This window comes from Osmerus mordax, chromosome 16 (genome assembly GCF_038355195.1).
Source record: "Osmerus mordax isolate fOsmMor3 chromosome 16, fOsmMor3.pri, whole genome shotgun sequence".
Classification (NCBI taxonomy): domain Eukaryota; kingdom Metazoa; phylum Chordata; class Actinopteri; order Osmeriformes; family Osmeridae; genus Osmerus; species Osmerus mordax.
In genome coordinates this window covers 1,471,299-1,490,481 of record NC_090065.1, presented here as the reverse complement: position 1 = coordinate 1,490,481, position 19,183 = coordinate 1,471,299, and the positions used below count along the sequence as shown (strand labels likewise).

Sequence of the window (19,183 nt, the reverse complement as noted above, 5' to 3'; positions counted from 1 at the left end):
TCAGACGCAGGCCGTCCACAGATGCGGTCGCTTAGCGCTAATGGACAGGGATAAAACCGAAACGAAAGCTGTCGTTTGCCTTTCTATATTTTATAGAAAGTAAAACTAGAAATGTTAGTGCGGCCACCCAATCCGAAGTCCGAGAGGCGATTTACAAGCCTAAATAAGCTTATTGTTTTAGCCTACCCGACGATAGAGAAGACATTTGAGAGATGCGTTTCAAATGTAGTTGTCACATTCAAAAAGTTGTATTTCAGTTTGTCAAAGGTGAAGTCTTACGAAACCCCCAAAGCGGAATGTCAACGTCTCTGACGTGTTCCCCCCGTGCTTTTACCGGATGGGTATCGTGCTGCGAGGCGGGGGCATTGGAGTGTATGGGAGGCGCGACCAGGACGTTGAAAAGGGAGTTTGGAGAGAGGGTGAAACATCCACCCTCGCTAAGAGAGGGAGCCCTCCGCAGGAGTACCTATGTGTTTGGAAATTTGACGTCTGGATCAATGTGGGAATTGATTAGCCCATTTTATCTTGTGGCGGAATAACGGCTTGTCTTGGATTTCTACTTTAATGTTTTGGAAAACTGATCAGATGTTGGGGGTTTCAGAGTTGGACGGAGGAGACCTTGGCAACGGATTCAACTCGATAATTGCAAACAGCACGGTTGGTTGTTCTCAATACTTATCAATACCGTTTAAAAAGTTCGGGCTTTAATTTGAAATGTTGTCTAACCCAGAAACAGAGCTTCTAAAATACTGTTAAAGCGTCACATTCTAATGTGACGCTTTAACATTATTTTAACTTTGGGTCATTCAAGTTTATAGACCTACAAGCTACTTTGCATGGAGTCGGCTTAGCTATTATTTAGAGTTTACTCGCTACAAATTAACACAACCTTAGGTCAGGTTGAGAACGTAGACCTACAGGTGTGTTTCCCCCGGTAATCTGAGCTAACCGTTTAGCGTAATAGGTGTACCGGCGAGTTGACTTCAGCGCAATCAGAACGATGACTTGCAGCTGTATGCGCTCTGCTTGCCGCTTAGCAGACGTTCAGGAGTCCTGCGAGCAATTTGATACATTTTGAATCGTTGGTCATTTTTGAACAACCCCAATTTGTTGACATATTTAAGGTTGTGAAATTTGCAGTGAGTATTGTAAATAGTTATGGTTAGTTTAAACTAAAAGTGAGTTGTTGGTGTGGCCTATTTAGATCTGTCCAAGTTGCGCAGGTGTCTTTTTTTCTTCGTATTACTGAAATTCTTTCATCACCGGGATTGCCTTTGCTATCGAAGGAAGTCTGGATCCCCCAAATAAACGGATATCTTGAAAATTAAAGCCGCGCATTTGCCCGACTAATGACCATGATGTCGGAGGAACTCGATGTGGTGAAGATTCTTTGCTCACCCCTCAGACACGAGTATATTCTTACAGAGGTAGGCTATACTTCATTGTCGAATTAGCACAACAATGTTTTATACCTGCAGTGTCACTTTATCAAAGCATAAAACCCTAACCACGAACATCTCCAAAGTGCAGTCACTAGGCAATGAGCATGTGGATGTAAACTAACCCACAACTGGCCTCTGAAAAATGTTTACTCCATCGAAATTTAGCGGAAGCCTATTATGATTTAAAACCATTATTGGGCCTATATTACGATTGTTAATTTTTTTCGAATATTCAAAAAATTTCATTTTCTCCAACTAGAGCTCGTCAGATGATGATTCCTTTTCGACGGCCTGTTCTTCCCTCTCGTCGGCATCGACGCTTCAAACCATGTCTGCACCCTCTCTCACTGGGAAGACGCTGTGCACCAGCTGCGGTCTGGACATTGTGGATAAATACCTGCTCAAGGTACGTAGCCACTGCTGTAAAACAAGGCAACCGACGTGTGTTGAGGTATTGTGAGTCAGTCAAGGGCCGTAATGTTTAGAGGTTGTTGTAGCCTACGCTCACGGGCTATGGATGACTAAAAGCCTGTAGGCTATAGCAGTCAAAACATTTCTTGGGGCGTTATCACGTTTGTTTGTAATGTCGTTACTGACGTCTTTCTTTGAGCCTAAGAAAAGACTAGCCTACATGTTCTTGACTAAAGTGCTTACTGGATGAGTAACAAGGAGTCGTGTGTCCTTCTTAGCTTAACTTTTTAAAGAAACTTTCTGAAACCTGTGACGGTGTTTGATAATAACGGCTTCGTCTGTGTGCCTCGCAGGTTAACAACTTGTGCTGGCACGTGAGATGCCTCTCGTGCAGCGTGTGCCAAACGCCTCTCGGGAGACATGTCAGTTGCTACATTAAAGACAAACATGTTTTCTGCAAAGTGGACTATTTCAGGTAAACACTATTTCTCTAAACATGTTCAGCTCAGTTTTCCTTATTAATGTTATTCTTTGGGTTCCTCAATGTGAACTGTCTGCCTGGCATTTTTCACGCCAAAGGCGAACGGTGTTAATTAGCCAAGCCTATCCCGTTAGGCTACAGGCTACATACACAAATAATGATGGTACATCAAGGACTAGGTTAATGATCAAGTGTATGTCTTTGTTTGGCAAAACTAACACCTGAATATAAGCTGACTGCATTTGGAAGAGTCTGTGTGGGAGAAAAAATTCACAAGAAAATGACAGTTGAAGAAAGTTAATTTCCCGACCTCTAATCTCCTAATTGACTCAGTCAGTGGTTCTCTCACACGGTCTCTTTCTCTCTCCCCCCGCCTCGCCTCCTCAGGAGGTACGGGACTCGGTGTGCGCGCTGCGGCCGGAACATCCACTCCAACGACTGGGTGCGTCGGGCCAAGGGCAACACGTACCACCTGGCCTGCTTCGCCTGCTCCACGTGCAAGCGGCAGCTCTCCACCGGGGAGGAGTTCGGCCTGCTGGAGGAGCGGCTGCTGTGCCGCGTGCACTACGACTGCATGGTGGAGAGTCTCAAGCGCTCGCTGGACAACGGTACGGGAGAGGGGATGTGTAGGTAGGACCCAGGGGCCGATTAGGGCAATTGGGCGACCACCAAATAATGAAAGGGGAGGAATTTTTCAATAATTCTACCACAGTGTTATGCTAGCTGTCACTATTCTAAATGGTGAAGAATGATGATGGTGAGGAAGGGGCATCAAATTACCTTTTTAAATGTGTGGAGTCATTCATGGCTCTGCTTGGTCCTGTTCTTAGCACTGAGTCCTGCACCAGGGTTCTGATGTGTGTGTGTGTGTGTGTGTGTGTGACAGGAGAGGGGGAGGATGGAGATCTGGAGTTGTCCCACCCCAAACCAGCCAAGAGGGCTCGCACCAGCTTCACTGCTGACCAACTACAGGTGTGTGTGTGTCTGACGCATCCTGTCAACCGTGTGTGTGTGTGTGTGTGTGTGTGGGTTGGATGGGTGGGTGGTGATGGTGTGTGTGTATAAAGGCTGTTCCTGTGTGCAGGTGATGCAGGCTCAGTTTGCTCAGGAGAACAACCCAGATGCCCAGACCCTCCAGAAGCTGGCAGAGAGGACTGGCCTGAGCAGGAGAGTCATCCAGGTCAGAGACACCCTGCCCACACACACACACACCCTGCCCACACACACACACACCCTGCCCACACACACACCCTGCCCACACACACACACACCCTGCCCACACACACACACACCCTGCCCACACACACACACACCCTGCCCACACACACCCTGCCCACACACACCCTGCCCACACACACACACACACACCCTGCCCACACACACACACACCCTGCCCACACGCACACACACCCTGCCCACACGCACACACACCCTGCCCACACACACACACCCTGCCCACACACACACACACCCTGCCCACACACACACACACCCTGCCCACACACACACACACACCCTGCCCACACACGCACACACACCCTGCCCACACACACACACACCCTGCCCACACACACACACACCCTGCCCACACACACACACACCCTGCCCACACACACACACACCCTGCCCACACGCACACACACCCTGCCCACACACACACACACCCTGCCCACACACACACACACCCTGCCCACACGCACACACACCCTGCCCACACGCACACACACCCTGCCCACACGCACACACACCCTGCCCACACACACACACCCTGCCCACACGCACACACACCCTGCCCACACACACACACCCTGCCCACACGCACACACACCCTGCCCACACACACACACCCTGCCCACACGCACACACACCCTGCCCACACGCACACACACCCTGCCCACACGCACACACACCCTGCCCACACGCACACACACCCTGCCCACACGCACACACACCCTGCCCACACGCACACACACCCTGCCCACACGCACACACACCCTGCCCACACGCACACACACCCTGCCCACACACACACACACCCTGCCCACACACACACACACACACACACACACACACCACACACCACACACACCACACACACCAAACACACAGACACACACACACCACACACACACATGGCAGATGGTTAAGGACTGAAGGTGCACACTTCTAGGAGTATTTTTGTGGTTTCCCAACAACTGTTTATCTTTTCACCTGATACAGAACCTGATCTCTCTTCCTCTCTCTCCCCTCCCCAGGTGTGGTTCCAGAACTGTCGAGCGAGACACAAGAAGCACGTTAGTCCCAACCTGGAGCCCCCCATGACCACTCTGTCATCCATGACCACGCTGCCCCTGGTGGAGGACCTGCAGTACACCGCCTTCATACCGACGGACCCTCCGCTGCTCGCAACACTGCACACCTACATGGACGGTGAGCGCGAACACACACACACACACACACTTCCTTCTCCAAAACACATCCACACACATCCAACCACAATGATCAATTTGAATAAATGTGTAATATGAAGCTTTTATTTAATTATAGATTTGTTGTTGTTTGAGTTTTTAATGAAGTCAACTGTTTTGACCACCTTTACAGTTCAAGGGTCAACCCCCTTGGTGTTCCAGCCTCTTCTGTCCCATTCGATGACACAGCTGCCAATCAGCCATGCATGACCCGCCCACAACAGGACCGGGTGTTAAGATTGGTAGGCAAAATGGATTAGCACATCACCAAGGATGTGGAACTAAAATCCAAATATTTTCCCCGAAGTTAAAGCACAAAGGAGAAATCACGTTCAAGAAACGAAACAAAAAACAGCTTAACTCTGTAGAAGTATTTTTGTTAATATATAATATATATATTTGGTTATGAAATTTATGGCATTTAATTTATTGGATGTATATGTGACTAAGCACTTTGTTTTAAATAAATTAACTAAAGGTTAATGGAGGAGTTTCTAGTAATGTGGGTTTGGGTTGGTGTCTCACTGGGCTGTGATGATCAATGGTAAATAAAAACCATAAAAGACCGCCTCCTCTTGAACCCCTCTACTTCCTCATGAGATCTGTCACCAGCAACGCTTCAGAGATCCCCTGGTGCTGGAACACTCCCCTGTCCTCTAGACTTCAACCAAAAATGTTTCATTGGTTCGTTCAGATGCAGCCCTCTTAAAACGTTTTATCCTCCATTCAGTTTACTCTTTCTCAACCTCACACTTGTCGTCTTCCTCCCCTCTCATGCCCTCCTCCTCTTCCTCTCCTCTCATGCCCTCCTCCTCTTCCTCCTCTCATGCCCTCCTCCTCTTCCTCCCCTCTCATGCCCTCCTCCTCTTCCTCCCCTCTCATGCCCTCCTCCTCTTCCTCCCCTCTCATGCCCTCCTCCTCTTCCTCCCCTCTCATGCCCTCCTCCTCTTCCTCCCCTCTTATGCCCTCCTCCTCTTCCTCCTCTTCTTCTTCCTGGTTGTGTGTAGGACTCTCTTTAGGCTGCTGGTCATGTGATACGGCCTGGCCAATGAGCCGTTGTTGTACTCATGGTCCAACACTAGAGGGCGACACAGGGCAGAGAGAAGAACATCAGTCTGTAAACTTTAATTTAAAATTCTCAATGATATTTGGTCATTCGTCCTTTAATCATGTCAAAAATGAAAGACTGAGTATAGATGCCAGGTTCAGGAGAAAGGATATGTAAATAATATACATTCAATAGAAACAAAACGACTATTCAAATAGGTTTTATTTAGAAAAAAAAGGAATTCACAGTCTCATTTTCTCTTAAAAAAAACAAGTTCTTAACTTTTAACAAGTTAAAAATGCATCAAATAAAACTCAGAAGGTAGAAAAGAGTGTGTAAATAACATAGAAAAACATAGCACTTCAGTTTTGATTTGTTCCGTACTGCTAGGAAGCCCTGTAACAGCTATGACCTCATCATTTCTCACAGGAAGTACATCCCTACAGGAAGTAGTTGCCCACAGGAAGTAGTTAAAACGGAGAACTAAGACCTACAATCCCGCCTTTTCTAGAACCCTATGTCAAATTGAACCAGTGGTTTCTCACAGAACTTTCAGCTCAGATAGCTCTAGCGATTAGCCCTGGGTGGTTGTTGGTTAAAAAAAAAGAAAAGCGCCCTTGGAAGTTGGTGCCCCCGCCTCTCCCTCCCCTCGCTTTGCCTTTACCCCCGCCTCCCTGCATCTGCCTCCCCCCCCTCTCCCTCCTCTTTCTTCGCCTCTCCCCCCCTCCTCTCCCTTCGCCTCTCCCCCCCTCCTCTCTCTCCACCTCCTCTCTCCCCTCCTCTCCTCCACTCATCTCTCCCCTCCTGTCTCCTCTCCCCCCTCCCCCCCTCCTCTCTCCCCTCCCCCCTCCTCCCTCCCCTCCTCTCTCCCCCCACTATCCTCTGACTTGTCTATGGAAGACACGTGTGTACAGTTGATGGTGCAGTCATTCTTTGTTTTGTTTTTGTTTACATTGTTTTTGTTTACATGTGATCTGTCCTGAGCTCTTGCTTACGGTTTACATGGTGTGTGTGTGAGGCTACTGTGTGTGTGTGTGTGTGTGTGTGTGTGTGCGTGCTATCTTGGGAGAGCGTCACAAGTCTTGTTCCAGCGAGTGTAAAACTTGATTTAGATGCATAATACAGACATCAGATTATCAGAGCCCTTATTACGTGCCACATACATCTGACTGCAGATCAAGAGGTCTGACCTACACGGTAGACACCATCATGTAACCACCACACACACACACACACACAGAGGTATGTTTGCTGTTGTTAGTCAGTAGAAAGTGTGCCAGTGATTGTGGTAAAATGTGCTGTTGCTCAGGTCAATGTTGAAGTGTGTTAGAGGTGTCTGTAGAGCAAAGCTACTAGTGAGCAGATGCATGCTGCATCATCGAGTCTCTCAGCCAATCGGAGCAGCCGTGCAGGGGTCAGAAGAGGCGGGGCTATTCCCTGGACTTCCTGGGACTGTGGTCTGTCTTTCCCAGAATCCTGTGCAGGCCAGCTGACATGAGGAAAGGCCTCTCTGGGGTGCCGTCGTTCCTCTCCAAGTCCTCACCTGGAGGGAGGGAGGGAGGCGATAGAGGAAATGGAGAGAGAAGACAGGAAGTGGACGGAAGAAGGACAGGAAGTATAGACCGGAAGTAGTGAGAGCATACAGAAGAGCAGTAGTAGTAGTAGAAACAGGAAGTGGAAACAGGAAGGATCAGAGGTGTCAGAGAAGGTCAGAAATGAAAGGTGACCATGCTTGCACTGAGTGAGGAATTGAATAAGAGTCAGGTGATCGTGCAAAACCTGTCCAATCACAGAAGACCAGAGTTAGTGTTAGCAGACAGCTAACAGACAGTGTGTGCATTGACGTGTAAGGTTATTTGTGTATTTGTTTGGCGTCTGTGTGTGTGTGTGCGCGGTGTGTGTGTGTGCGTGTGTGTGTGCGTGCGTGTGTGCGGTGTGCGGTGTGTGCAGTGAGTGTGTGTGCGGTGTGTGTGTGTGAAGTGTGTGTGCGTGTGTGTGTGATGTCTCCTTACAGAAACACAGGAAGAGTGTGTCCACACACATGGCGTAGACGCTGAAAAATCCGTGAGCGATCAGGTAAGACCCAAACACCACCGTCTACCAATCAGACGACAGGAACAGAATTTGATTTGAACAGAATCACTATGGTGACTAGATACTAACTAAACGCTTTATTGGTCAGCTTTATATACGTATTTTCATTTTTTGTGTAGATGTATCTCACCAGCAGAGGAACCCAGTAGAAGTTCAAACTGGGAACTTCCTCTTGAACAATCGGGATCTTCTTTGTGAAGAACAAGAAGGCGATGACACCTGCGACACACACACACATACACCATAACACACACACCATAACACACAGTTGGTTAGACAATCCTGCCCTAACACAACTGCAAGTGGGGGCTGCATAGTAAGGTATTGTATCTAATCAAGTGTGTGTTTGTGTTATGATCTCTGTGTGTGTTATGGTGTATGTGTGAGTAATAGTGTGTGTGTGATAGTTGCCCAACTCACCCACTCCTCCTGATATCAGCACCTTCCCTAGGAACAGGAGGAAGTCTGTCACCCTGTCCAGCACCGCTACCCTGCAGGGAGACAGAGAGAGGTGTCAGCCCGGGGAGGTGCCACCCAACCCGGGGGAGATCACTAATCCAGACCCAGGCTTCAGGAGGCCTCACCTCACCACGTTCCTCATCAGCAGACAGAAGGCATCTTTGGCTGATGTGCAGAAGTTCTTCCCATAGATGGCCACCTGGATCACCAACACAGGACTTTCAACATATTCTCAATCACTAATCACTCCAACAATTCCCCAATGCGATGCTGACAAACTCGATCCCAATGACAGCTACCTCACCATGCTAGCAGTCTTCCCGTTACTAAATAGCCTCTCATGCTAACCAACTCCCCACGCTAACCACCTGCCGGCGCTAACCGTCTCACCATGATGTATGCGTTCCTGTTGAGGAAGCGGATGAAGCGCTCCAGGCACCAGAAGCAGCACTTCAGGCAGCAGAGCAGGAAGCGAGCGGGGGCGCTGGTGGAGCAACGCAGCTTCTGGTCCAGGTACTCCAGCAGCACGCGCACCAGCTGCACCACGGCCAGGAGCAGGGCCCCGAACGCCAGGGAGCCCGTGTGGTACCTGGGGGTCGGGGGGGGGGGGGGGGGGGGGGGGGGTGTAAAGATGTGTTGTTTAGATAGACAGAGAGAGACAAGACAGACAGACAGAAGGAAAGACAGACTGACTGACACAGACTGACAGATGGACAGACAGACAGACAGACAGACAGACAGACAGACTGACAGACAGACTGACTGACAGATAGAGGGAGAGTCAGACAGACAGACAGATGTACCTGATGGCCCTGCTGAAGGAGGAGAAGAGGGGGCAGGGGGGGATGTCGTGGGGCTTGCGGCGGGCCCAGTAGTAGGAGGCAAAGGCCCCAGCCAGAGAGCACTGCTCCAGGGCCAGGGTGAAGTTTACCAGCCACAGGAACACCAGCAGGTTGCACAGCTGCAGCAGGAACAGGTAGCGGTGGTACGGCGTCTCCCCGCCGTAGAACGCAAACGTGCACTGGGCGCCCGCGCACGCCCGGGAGATGTTGGTCCTGTTGAAAGTCTGGAACGACAGGAAGTGTCCCTGAGAAAGAAGTATCCTAGCTAACCAGGAAGTGATCTCGCTAACCAGGAAGTGTTTGCGCTTACTAGGAAGTTTCCTCCCTAACCAGGAAGTGATCTCGCTAACCAGGAAGTGTCGTACCTCTGGGTTGCAGGTGCGGTTGGCGTAGCTGCAGTTGGTTCAGGAGCCATCACCTTGTAGATGGCTTCTCCAGAGGAGGCAAGGAAACTACAAACATGCTGGCTAAGGACCACAACAGCTTCCTACGGCTAGCAGCACAACCACACACAACCACTGCCCTCTGCTGGAGAGAAACAGCATTACATTGACTGATTAACAAACAGTTCCTATTGGTTGGGGATACACAGCCGTGACGGCCCAATAGGAGATGCAGACAGCGAGGAGGAAGAAGGTGATGATTGGGTAGAAGAGAGTTGACATGATGTAGCTGATCGCTCTGGAGGAAGACAAGGATGAGACAGAGACAGAGAAGGGAGAGAGAGAGCAGGAGAGACAGAAAAACAGATAGTCTGAGTAACAAAGAAAGTCAAAGTCTATCTTTATTGGGAAGTCAAAACTGCCAGATAACCATCAGTTACACCACAACAACCATTTTGGATCCTACTTACTCATATTGAAACAACATTTCCAGACCAAACTAAAAAGTAAAGAGAGAGAGAGGAGCAGGTCGTACTTGCTGGCCTCCCTCAGCAGAGCGACGGCCACGCGTACTCTCCTCCTCAGGTAGATCAGCATCAGCAGCATGGAGGCCTCAGTCACCCCCAGACTGACCACTGAGGAGGGGGAGACAGGGGGAGATGGGGGAAGGGGGAGATGGGAGACAGGGGAAGGGAGGAAGGGGGAGGGAGACAGGGGGGGAGATGGGGGAAGGGGGGAAGGGGGAGATGGGGGGAGGGAGACAGAGGAGAACATCATGAACATAATGAAGTACCTACCCATCCATCGAACCATCCTCCCTCCCACACACACACACCCACACACCCACAGACACACACACACCCACCCCTCTCCGGGTACCTACAGAAGATGAGCCAGGTCTGGCTGAGCTGCAGGTAGACGTGGACGTCTGTCTGCAGGCCGATGTCCACGATGGTGACGTCCGCTCCAGGCTGCTCTCTCAGACCCACCAGCACCCAGTAGCAGTGCCAGATACCTGGAACACACACTCACACTAATCAGCAGACACACACACACACACACACACACACAGACACGCGCACACACACCAAGACACGCACACACATACACACACACACACACACACACACACACTGACCGTAGGCGACCACCAGGAGGACAGAGAGGATGGTGAACCACAGCAGCAGGCCGGCGGTGAAGCGAAGCAGCAGGATGAACACCAGACTGACCACCAGGGCTATGACCAGACCACTGTAGAGTGACCAGAGAGAGACCATAGAGAGACTGTAGAGTGACCAGAGAGAGACCAGAGAGAGACCAGAGAGTGACCAGACCACTGTAGAGTGACCAGAGAGACACCATAGAGAGACTGTAGAGTGACCAGAGAGAGACCAGAGAGAGACAAGAGAGAGACCAGACCACTGGAGAGAGACCAGAGAGAGACCATAGAGAGACTGTAGAAAGACCATGGAGAGACCAGAAAGACCAGACCACTGTAGAGAAACCAGAGGGAGACCAGAGAGAGACCAGAGAGAGACTGTAGAGAGACCATGGAGAGACCAGAGAGACCAGACTATGGAGAGAGACCAGAGAGTGACCAGAGAGAGACATCTGTGTGTGTGTGTGTGTGTCTGTGTGTGTGCATGTGGTTGTCTGTGAATGTGTGTATATCAGAGTCGGAGTCAGATGGCTGAGCGGTGAGGGAGTCGGGCTAGTAATCTGAAGGTTACCGGTTCGATTCCCGGCTCTGCAAACTGACGTTGTGTCCTCGGGCAAGGCACTTCACCCTACTTGCCTCGGGGGAATGTCCCTGTACTTACTGTAAGTCGCTCTGGATAAGAGCGTCTGCTAAATGACTAAATGTAAATGTAAATGTGTGCTCACATGAGGATCCAGCTCCAGGAACTAGCGTAGTCCTCTACGATCTTTACTCCCAGCTCTCTGGTGTCGACCAGCCCTGTTATACCACTGAGGAGAGAGACGGAGGAGAGGAGGGAGGGGGTGGAGAGAGACAGGGAGGAGAGGAGGGAGGGGGTTGAGAGAGACAGGGAGGAGAGAAGGGAGGGGGTGGAGAGAGACAGGGAGGAGAGGAGGGAGGGGGTGGAGAGAGAGGAAGGAGGGAGGGAAGGAGGACAATTAGGAAGTGTGAAAGAGAGAGAGGAGGCTGAGGTGTGTGTGTTTGTGTGACTAACTTGGCAGCATCTCTGAGCTCTGTCACACTGCGGGCAGTGTCCAGGGCGTCCTTAAAGGCCGTCTGATTGGCCACGGTTAGAGTTCCATTCAGAGTGATGAAGTCTGGGAAACATCGCTGGAGGACTGAGAGAGAGAGAGAGAGAGAGTCAAAGAGAGAGAAAAAGACCATGTATGTAATTACAGAGAAAGATATAGAAAGGGAGAGATGTCTGTACTTACAGAGATAGAGGGAGAGAGAGGGATGTGTGTACTTAAAGAGAAAGAGAGGGAGAGAGAGGGAGGGATGTGTGTACTTAAAGAGAAAGAGACAGGGATGTGAGTACTTACAGGGTCTGCTGGGAAAGATCATGGAAGGACAGTCCTCATCCCTGAGCACCTGAGAGACCGGCTAGAGGAGAGAGGAGGGGGAGAGAGAGGAGGGAGAAAGGGAGGAGAGAAAGGGAGGGGGGAGGAGGAGAGAGAGAGAGGGAGGAGAAGAGAGAGGAGGGAGGAGGAGGGAGGAGGAGAGAGAGGGAGGACAGAGAGAGAGAGAGAGAGAGAGAGAGGAGGGAGGAGGAGGGTATGGACAGTCAGACAGTACAGAACATTATAGAAGAGCCGAAACAGAGAGGAGATGATGTTAGTGTGTGTGTGTACCTAGGTGTGTGTACCTTGGAGGGGTTGTTGAAGCCTGGTTTACAGAACTGGCGGTAGTACTCCCAGGATGCTCTGTTCAGCAGGTGCTGCTGCAGGTGCATCTCTGTGTAGGTGGAAAACCTGTCTGGACACCTGGACACACACATCTGGAGGACACACACACGCACACGCACACACACACACACACACACACACACACACACACCACACACACACACACACACACACACAGTCAAACACGCACTGTGACTGTGTGCCACAGTACCTCCGTCTGTGTAGTACCTGTGTGTGTGTGTGCATGTAGTACCTGTGTGTGTGTGTGTGTGCATGTAGTACCTGTGTGTGTGTGTGTGTGTAGTACCTGCGTGTGTGTGTAGTACCTGTGTGTGTGTGTGTGCATGTAGTACCTGCGTGTGTGTGTGTGTAGTACCTGTGTGTGTGTGTGTGCATGTAGTACCTGCGTGTGTGTGTGTGTAGTACCTGTGTGTGTGTGTGTGTGTGTGTGTGTGTGTGTGTGTAGTACCTGTGTGTGTGTGTGTGCATGTAGTACCTGCGTGTGTGTGTGTAGTACCTGTGTGTGGGTGTGTGTGTAGTACCTGTGTGTGTGTGTGTGTAGTACCTGTGTGTGTGTGCATGTAGTACCTGCGTGTGTGTGTGTAGTACCTGTGTGTGTGTGCATGTAGGGGGGTCAGATGGCTGAGCGGTTAGGGAGTCGGGCTATTAATCAGAAGGTTGTTGGTTCGATTCCTGGCCGTGCAAAATGACGTTGTGTCCTTGGGAAAGGCACTTCACCCTACTTGCCTCGGGGGAATGTCCCTGTACTTACTGTAAGTCGCTCTGGATAAGAGCGTCTGATAAATGACTAAATGTAAATGTAGTACCTGTGTGGTGGGACACTGCAGGTTGATGAGGACTGCAGGGTTGGCACATTTCAGGATATTGAAGTAGAACAGGATGGCTTTGTTCCTACAAGAGCACAAACACCACACACACACACACAGAGTAATCCTCAGACATGCACTCCAGACGGCATTAAAGAAGCTGAGCTGAGCCTGCTCTTCTCCTGGCTGACCAGCAGAGGGCAGTAGAGGACAGCATCCATCAGACTGACATGAGAGCGTGTACCCTTGTGTGTGTGTGTGAGTGTGTGTGAAGACTCACGCGTTTGGTGTTCCCTTCTGACCACAGAAGTGTCCGTAGCTGTCTGTAGGGTGGATCACCTTCCGGGGGTCGCCATGGAGCCAGGCTGGGGGAGGGAGACAGGGGAGGGAGAGAGGAGGGAGGAGGAGAGAGAGAGAGAGGAGGGAGACAGGGGAGGGAGAGAGGAGGGAGGAGGAGAGAGGAGGGAGACAGGGGAAGGAGAGAGGAGGGAGGAGGAGAATGAGAGAGAGGAGGGAGACAGGGGAGGGAGAGAAAATGAATGGGAGGATGGGATGGAGATTAGAAAAAGAAAGAAAGATGGAGAGACAGAGAGACAGAGAGAGGGGAGAGGGAGAGAGAGGCGGAGAGAGAGGGTGGAATGGAGAGAGAGATGAGAGGAAGAGAGAGGGAGAGAGAGGGAGAGAGAGAGACAGGGAGAGATAAAGACCATCCTTACTACAGTAATCTGTAGTTTGACTGCTGAGAAAAGAAATTATGTTTTAATGAAAAAAGAGAGAGAGGAAAATTGACAATAAGAGAAATTTTATGTATGTGTGTGGGTGAGTGTACATATTGTGTGTATGAGTGTGTTGGTGTATATGTGTTTGTGATTGTGTATTCATGTGTGTGTATGTGTGTTGTGCATTGCACACAGGTACATGTAGACTAGCAGGATTAGAAGCCTTGCGTGAATGAGCAGTTGAACTGCTCCAGATAGGGGAGGAGAGGGAGACAGGGTGAAGGAGAGGGAGACAGGGTGAAGGAGGGGGAGACAGGGTGAAGGAGGGGGAGACAGGGTGAAGGAGGGGGAGACAGGGTGAAGGAGGCAGGGTGAAGGAGAGGGAGACAGGGTGAAGGAGGGGGAGACAGGGTGAAGGAGGGGGAGACAGGGTGAAGGAGAGTGAGACAGGGTGAAGGAGGGGGAGACAGGGTGAAGGAGGGGGAGACAGGGTGAAGGAGGGGGAGACAGGGTGAAGGTGAGGGAGACAGGGTGAAGGAGAGTGAGACAGGGTGAAGGAGAGTGAGACAGGGTGAAGGAGGGGGAGACAGGGTGAAGGAGGGGGAGACAGGGTGAAGGAGGCAGGGTGAAGGAGAGGGAGACAGGGTGAAGGAGGGGGAGACAGGGTGAAGGAGAGTGAGACACGGTGAAGGAGAGGGAGACAGGGTGAAGGAGGGGGAGACAGGGTGAAGGAGGGGGAGACATGGTGAAGGAGGCAGGGTGAAGGAGGGGGAGACAGGGTGAAGGAGGGGGAGACAGGGTGAAGGAGGGGGAGACAGGGTGAAGGAGGGGGAGACAGGGTGAAGGAGAGGGAGACAGGGTGAAGGAGAGGGAGACAGGGGCAGACAAAGGAGAGATGGGAGAGAGAAGAGTGGAGAGGGGAAGTCAGGAGAGGGGGGTGTCTCCAGGGGCAACAGACGGGGGAGAGAGGAGTGGAGAGGTGGGGGTCTGCCTAAGTGGGTGATTTCATTGTAGGATGATGTCATTGTAGGATGATGTCATGGTTTGGAGCTGGTAGAGGGGGGGGGGGGGCTGCTGTGGAGACATTCTTTGAGGTGAGTGGTGTGTGTGTGTGTGGTGTGTGTGTGTGAGAAGTGTGTGTGTGGTGCCTGTGTCGTTTGAACCCACTAAAGTGTGTGTGTGTCTGCTAACATGCATGTCGGCGTGTGTGTGTGTTCCGCTCTCCTAATGGCATGACATCATCTGTTTCAGCCAGGCTGGCTGAACGTCTGAGGATTTTAATTCATTTTAAAACATTTATTAATCCAGCAGATGCTTCTATCTAAGGCGTCATACAAACACAACATGTAGCATCCACATGGCGCTCAGAGTCAGTCCTGCAGGTGCAGCGTGACTCTCCAGAGCTCTGCACTCGACTGCTTCTGCCTGGGGGCAGCCTGTTGAGGCATAAGCTCACGCTAGCGGGCAGGGGACTGAGTAGAGCGCAGAGAAATGGATGGAATGAGGTCATCCCCACGGAGCAGAACACAGAGAGGGTTCTAGAACCTGGAGGTACCCGAGCAAGATGGGGTGGGGTGGGGGGGGGGGGGGGTTGGAAATAGAGACAGAGACAGAAATAGAATGAGAAAGAAAGAGAGGAAAGAGAAAGAGAGAGAGCGACAGAGAGGGTGAGAAAAGGAGAGAACAAAAGAGAGAGACAGAGCGATTGTGCTCACTAGCTGAGACAGAGAGGAGGAGAAGAGAGGAGAGATGGATTGAGAATCTCTTGATGGTTGTGAGAGGGAAGAATGATTCCTGACAATGCTGAACACACACACGGTCTGAGGGTGTGTGTGTGTGTGGGTTAGAAAGAACGGTGTGAGTGTGTGTGTACTTACCCACAGTCCCCAGAGCAATGTATGCGAGGATGACGAGGATGAAGATCATACAACACAACACGTCTGTGCAGCTCCTGCAGAGACAGAGACACAGTCACACACACACACACACACACAGGTAGCACACACTCTACCCACCAATGCCGTGTGAGTGTGGTTGTGTGCGTGTGTGTGCGCGGTACCCAGAGGTAGTTGATTAATGACTGTCTAGCTGATACTGTGAGCAGTAAAATTGGGTTTTAAATCATCACAGAGGATGAAAAGCTTCTCAGTCTGCAGAATGAACCAGATTCTGGAACCTGGAACACACAGCAGCGTGGGCAACCTGCACCAGTAGACAGGACACCATCCAGACTGCCTTTTGGTCTAAAGGTACAATTTGGGTGGGGCTGATTGGCCAGTTGGCTGACTGGCTGGCTGCATGATTGGCTAGCTGGCTACCTGGCTGGCTGCCTGATTGGCTAGCTGGCTGGCTACCTGATTGGCTCGCTGGCTAGCTGGCTGGCTACCTGATTGGCTGGCTTGCTGACACAGAGAGAGAATCAGATCCAAGCAGCCAGTTGGCTGCTTCAGGCCTTCTGTGATGTCACATCCTGTTCCTGTACTGTCTACTGTGCTGCTGTCCCACTAACCAAGTCCACCCTCTCTCCTCCTCCACCTCTCTCCTCCTCCACCCTCTCTCCTCCTCCACCCTCTCTCCTCCACCCTCTCTCCGGAATGTCCCTTTAATGACACCTCTGCTTACCTTCTCCTGATTGGTCCCCTGAATGAGGGGTCAAACGAGCGCGGCTCTCCTGAAAAGCACAAGTGTTTATCAGACACCAGCAGACACCAGCAGACTCCAGCAGACTCCAGCAGACACCAGCAGACACCATCAGACACCATCAGACACCAGCAGACACCAGCAGACACCAGCAGACACCATGCTGTCGGCTTACACAAACAATACTTGTCTAGATTTTAAAACAGCACTCCACTGTTTTAGATCTGTGATCTAATTATTCACACATACTGTAGTTACAGTTAAACTGCACATTCTCATGTGGTCTTTATATAGGCTTTTATATAGAACTTCCAACTCCCCAAACAGTATGAAGAGTGTTTGTGGATATATACAAAGCATGCAGGTGTGTGTGTGTGGATGTCTGTGTGTGGATATATACAAAGCATGCAGGTGTGTGTGTGTGGATGTGTGTGTGTGGGGGGGGGTTAAGAATGTAAAAAATGACTAAATGTAAATGTAAGAAAGAGAGATTGAGAGAACTCGAAAGAAAGGAAAGCAGACTAAGAAAGGGAGAGAGAGAGAAATAAAGACTTGTAACTCCTGTCACCCCGTGTTGTGTGAGTTCTGGTCTGACAGCTGTGAGTGTGGTACGTGAGTGTGCCTCTGTGTGTGTGTGTGTGTGTGTATGTGTGAGTCTGTGTGTGTGTGTGTGAGTTAGTGTGAGTTAGTGTGAGTCAGTGTGTTCTGTTACTATACTATCGGAGAAGAAAGCGAGACATAGAACTAGGCCAGAGAGTTATGGTCATGTCTTATTCAACTCTCTCTCTCTCCCTCTCCCTCTCTCTCTCTCTCTCTCTCTCTCTCTCTCTCTCTCTCTCTCTCTCTCTCTCTCTCTCTCTCTCTCTCTCTCTCACACACACACACACACACACTGTGAGAATGAGGGAGAGAAAGAGTGCTAGAAAGAAGAGATTTGAGGAGAGGAGAAGAGAGAAGACAGTGGAAAGGACAGCCCTCCAATCACATTTTAGTCTACACTAAGTCCCGGCCAATCAAGTTGTTTGAAGCCCTGTGATTCATAACAACGTTGTCACTCTAATTCTAAAAGCACCAATCCGATTAACGCGTCCATGGCAACCCCATAGCAACAACCCTGGTGTCTCTCCTCCAAATCCTGGATTAATTAGGCCTGTCCGTCTCTCTCTCTCTCTCTCTCTCCCTCTCTCTCTCCCCCCCCTCTCTCTCTCTCTCGGTCAGAACAGGAAGTAGATGAGAGGGCATCTCCTCCAGCAGCTTCCTGTGTGCAGATCAAAGTGAGGAATGTTTCACCCACCAGTCAGTCCCTCCCCTTCCTCCCTCAACATTATTTCTCTATCCTTCAGTTTTCTCTCTCTCTCTCTCTCTCTCTCTCTCTCTCTCTCTCTCTCTCTCTCTCTCTCTCTCTCTCCATCCTCTCTCTCTTTCCCTGTCTCTTTCATAACCTCCTTTCGTCCCTCTCCCTCTTTCTCCTTCTCTCTTCTATCCCTCTCTGCTTCTCTTTTTCTCTCCTTCCCTCTCTCTCCCTCTCCCGCTGTCCACCTCCCCCCTCTTCCCTCCCTCTCTCTCTTCATCTCTCCATCACTGTCAGAGACAGACAGTGTAAACTGTCTGGTTATTACAGAGCAGGAATGGAAGGTGGAAAATGATTTATTCCCCTCCACTCCTCTCGTTCGCTGTCTCATCCTCCCATCCTTGGGGGAAAGGGACACACACACACACACCACCCACACGCACACACCACCCACACATACACACACCACCCAAACAGACACATCTACACCACCCACACACAGCAGAGAGAGCCCTATAGAGGCCTTGTATTAAAGGGGCTGGTATGTTTAGTCTCTGTACTGTACGGGGATGCAATGTGCATGTGTGGGTGTGTGTGAGTGTGTGTGTGTGTGGGTGTGTGGGTGTGTGTGTGTTTATTAAAGTTTAAAGGACCAGTAGCAGCATCTTAGATATAGGTCAGGTCTACGGTACTGACTCCATCTTTCTACCTCTACATCCTCTCTCTTCCCTCCTCCCCTCTGTCTGTCTGTCTGTCTGTCTCTCTCTCTCTCTCTCTCTCTCTCTCTCTCTCTCTCTCTCTCTCTCTCTCTCTCTCTCTCTCTCACACACACACACACACATCCCACACATACACTGTCTCTCTCTCTCAACTCTGTCTTAGATCTGAAGTATCTATTACTGTTACTAAACTAAATGGGAATGAAAGCTTAATTACCGAGCAGATGGCTATTAATTTCTCTCTTCTCTCTGTGTGTGTGTGTGTGTGTGTGCCCATAGAGGTCAGTGAGTCATTGCAGCTAAAAGAAGACCTCCAGAAGGTCTGGGTTAGAAGACTGGTAATGTTCTAGAAGGTTAGGGTTAGAAGACTGGTAATGTTCTAGAAGGTTAGGGTTAGAAGACTGGTAATGTTCTAGAAGGTTAGGGTTAGAAGACTGGTAATGTTCTAGCAGGTAAGGTTTAGAAGGAAAATCAAA

The 19,183-nt window shown here is 50.4% G+C and overlaps 2 protein-coding genes across 4 annotated transcripts; one reads left to right on the top strand and one right to left on the bottom strand.

The window, feature by feature from the left end:
* The first annotated feature begins 393 nt into the window (after positions 1-393).
* Positions 394-5,368, top strand: lhx8a (LIM homeobox 8a). Of its 3 annotated transcripts, none has more exons than XM_067253281.1 (8): positions 394-657; positions 1,702-1,848; positions 2,207-2,328; positions 2,722-2,942; positions 3,221-3,306; positions 3,428-3,514; positions 4,590-4,764; positions 4,936-5,368. In XM_067253281.1, exons 1-8 carry the CDS (start codon positions 565-567, stop codon positions 5,010-5,012), a joined length of 1,008 nt encoding a protein of 335 aa, XP_067109382.1. In that variant the 5' UTR covers positions 394-564; the 3' UTR covers positions 5,013-5,368. The 3 variants fall into 3 exon arrangements, with proteins under 3 accessions (XP_067109382.1, XP_067109381.1, XP_067109383.1); XM_067253280.1 differs by having other exon boundaries at positions 3,419-3,514; XM_067253282.1 differs by lacking the exon at positions 394-657 and adding an exon at positions 1,265-1,427 and having other exon boundaries at positions 3,419-3,514.
* A 1,912-nt stretch (positions 5,369-7,280) lies between these two features.
* Positions 7,281-16,723, bottom strand: slc44a5a (solute carrier family 44 member 5a). The gene is given in 21 exon segments (XM_067252828.1): positions 7,281-7,393; positions 7,863-7,947; positions 8,075-8,163; positions 8,365-8,435; positions 8,529-8,602; positions 8,794-8,992; positions 9,207-9,469; positions 9,611-9,651; positions 9,654-9,697; positions 9,834-9,926; positions 10,164-10,263; positions 10,512-10,643; positions 10,767-10,879; positions 11,513-11,596; positions 11,821-11,944; positions 12,149-12,209; positions 12,472-12,603; positions 13,339-13,423; positions 13,619-13,703; positions 15,935-16,008; positions 16,680-16,723. Coding segments are annotated over 20 exon segments (2,037 nt in total). The 5' UTR covers positions 15,984-16,008; positions 16,680-16,723.
* Between the last annotated feature and the right edge of the window lie 2,460 nt (positions 16,724-19,183).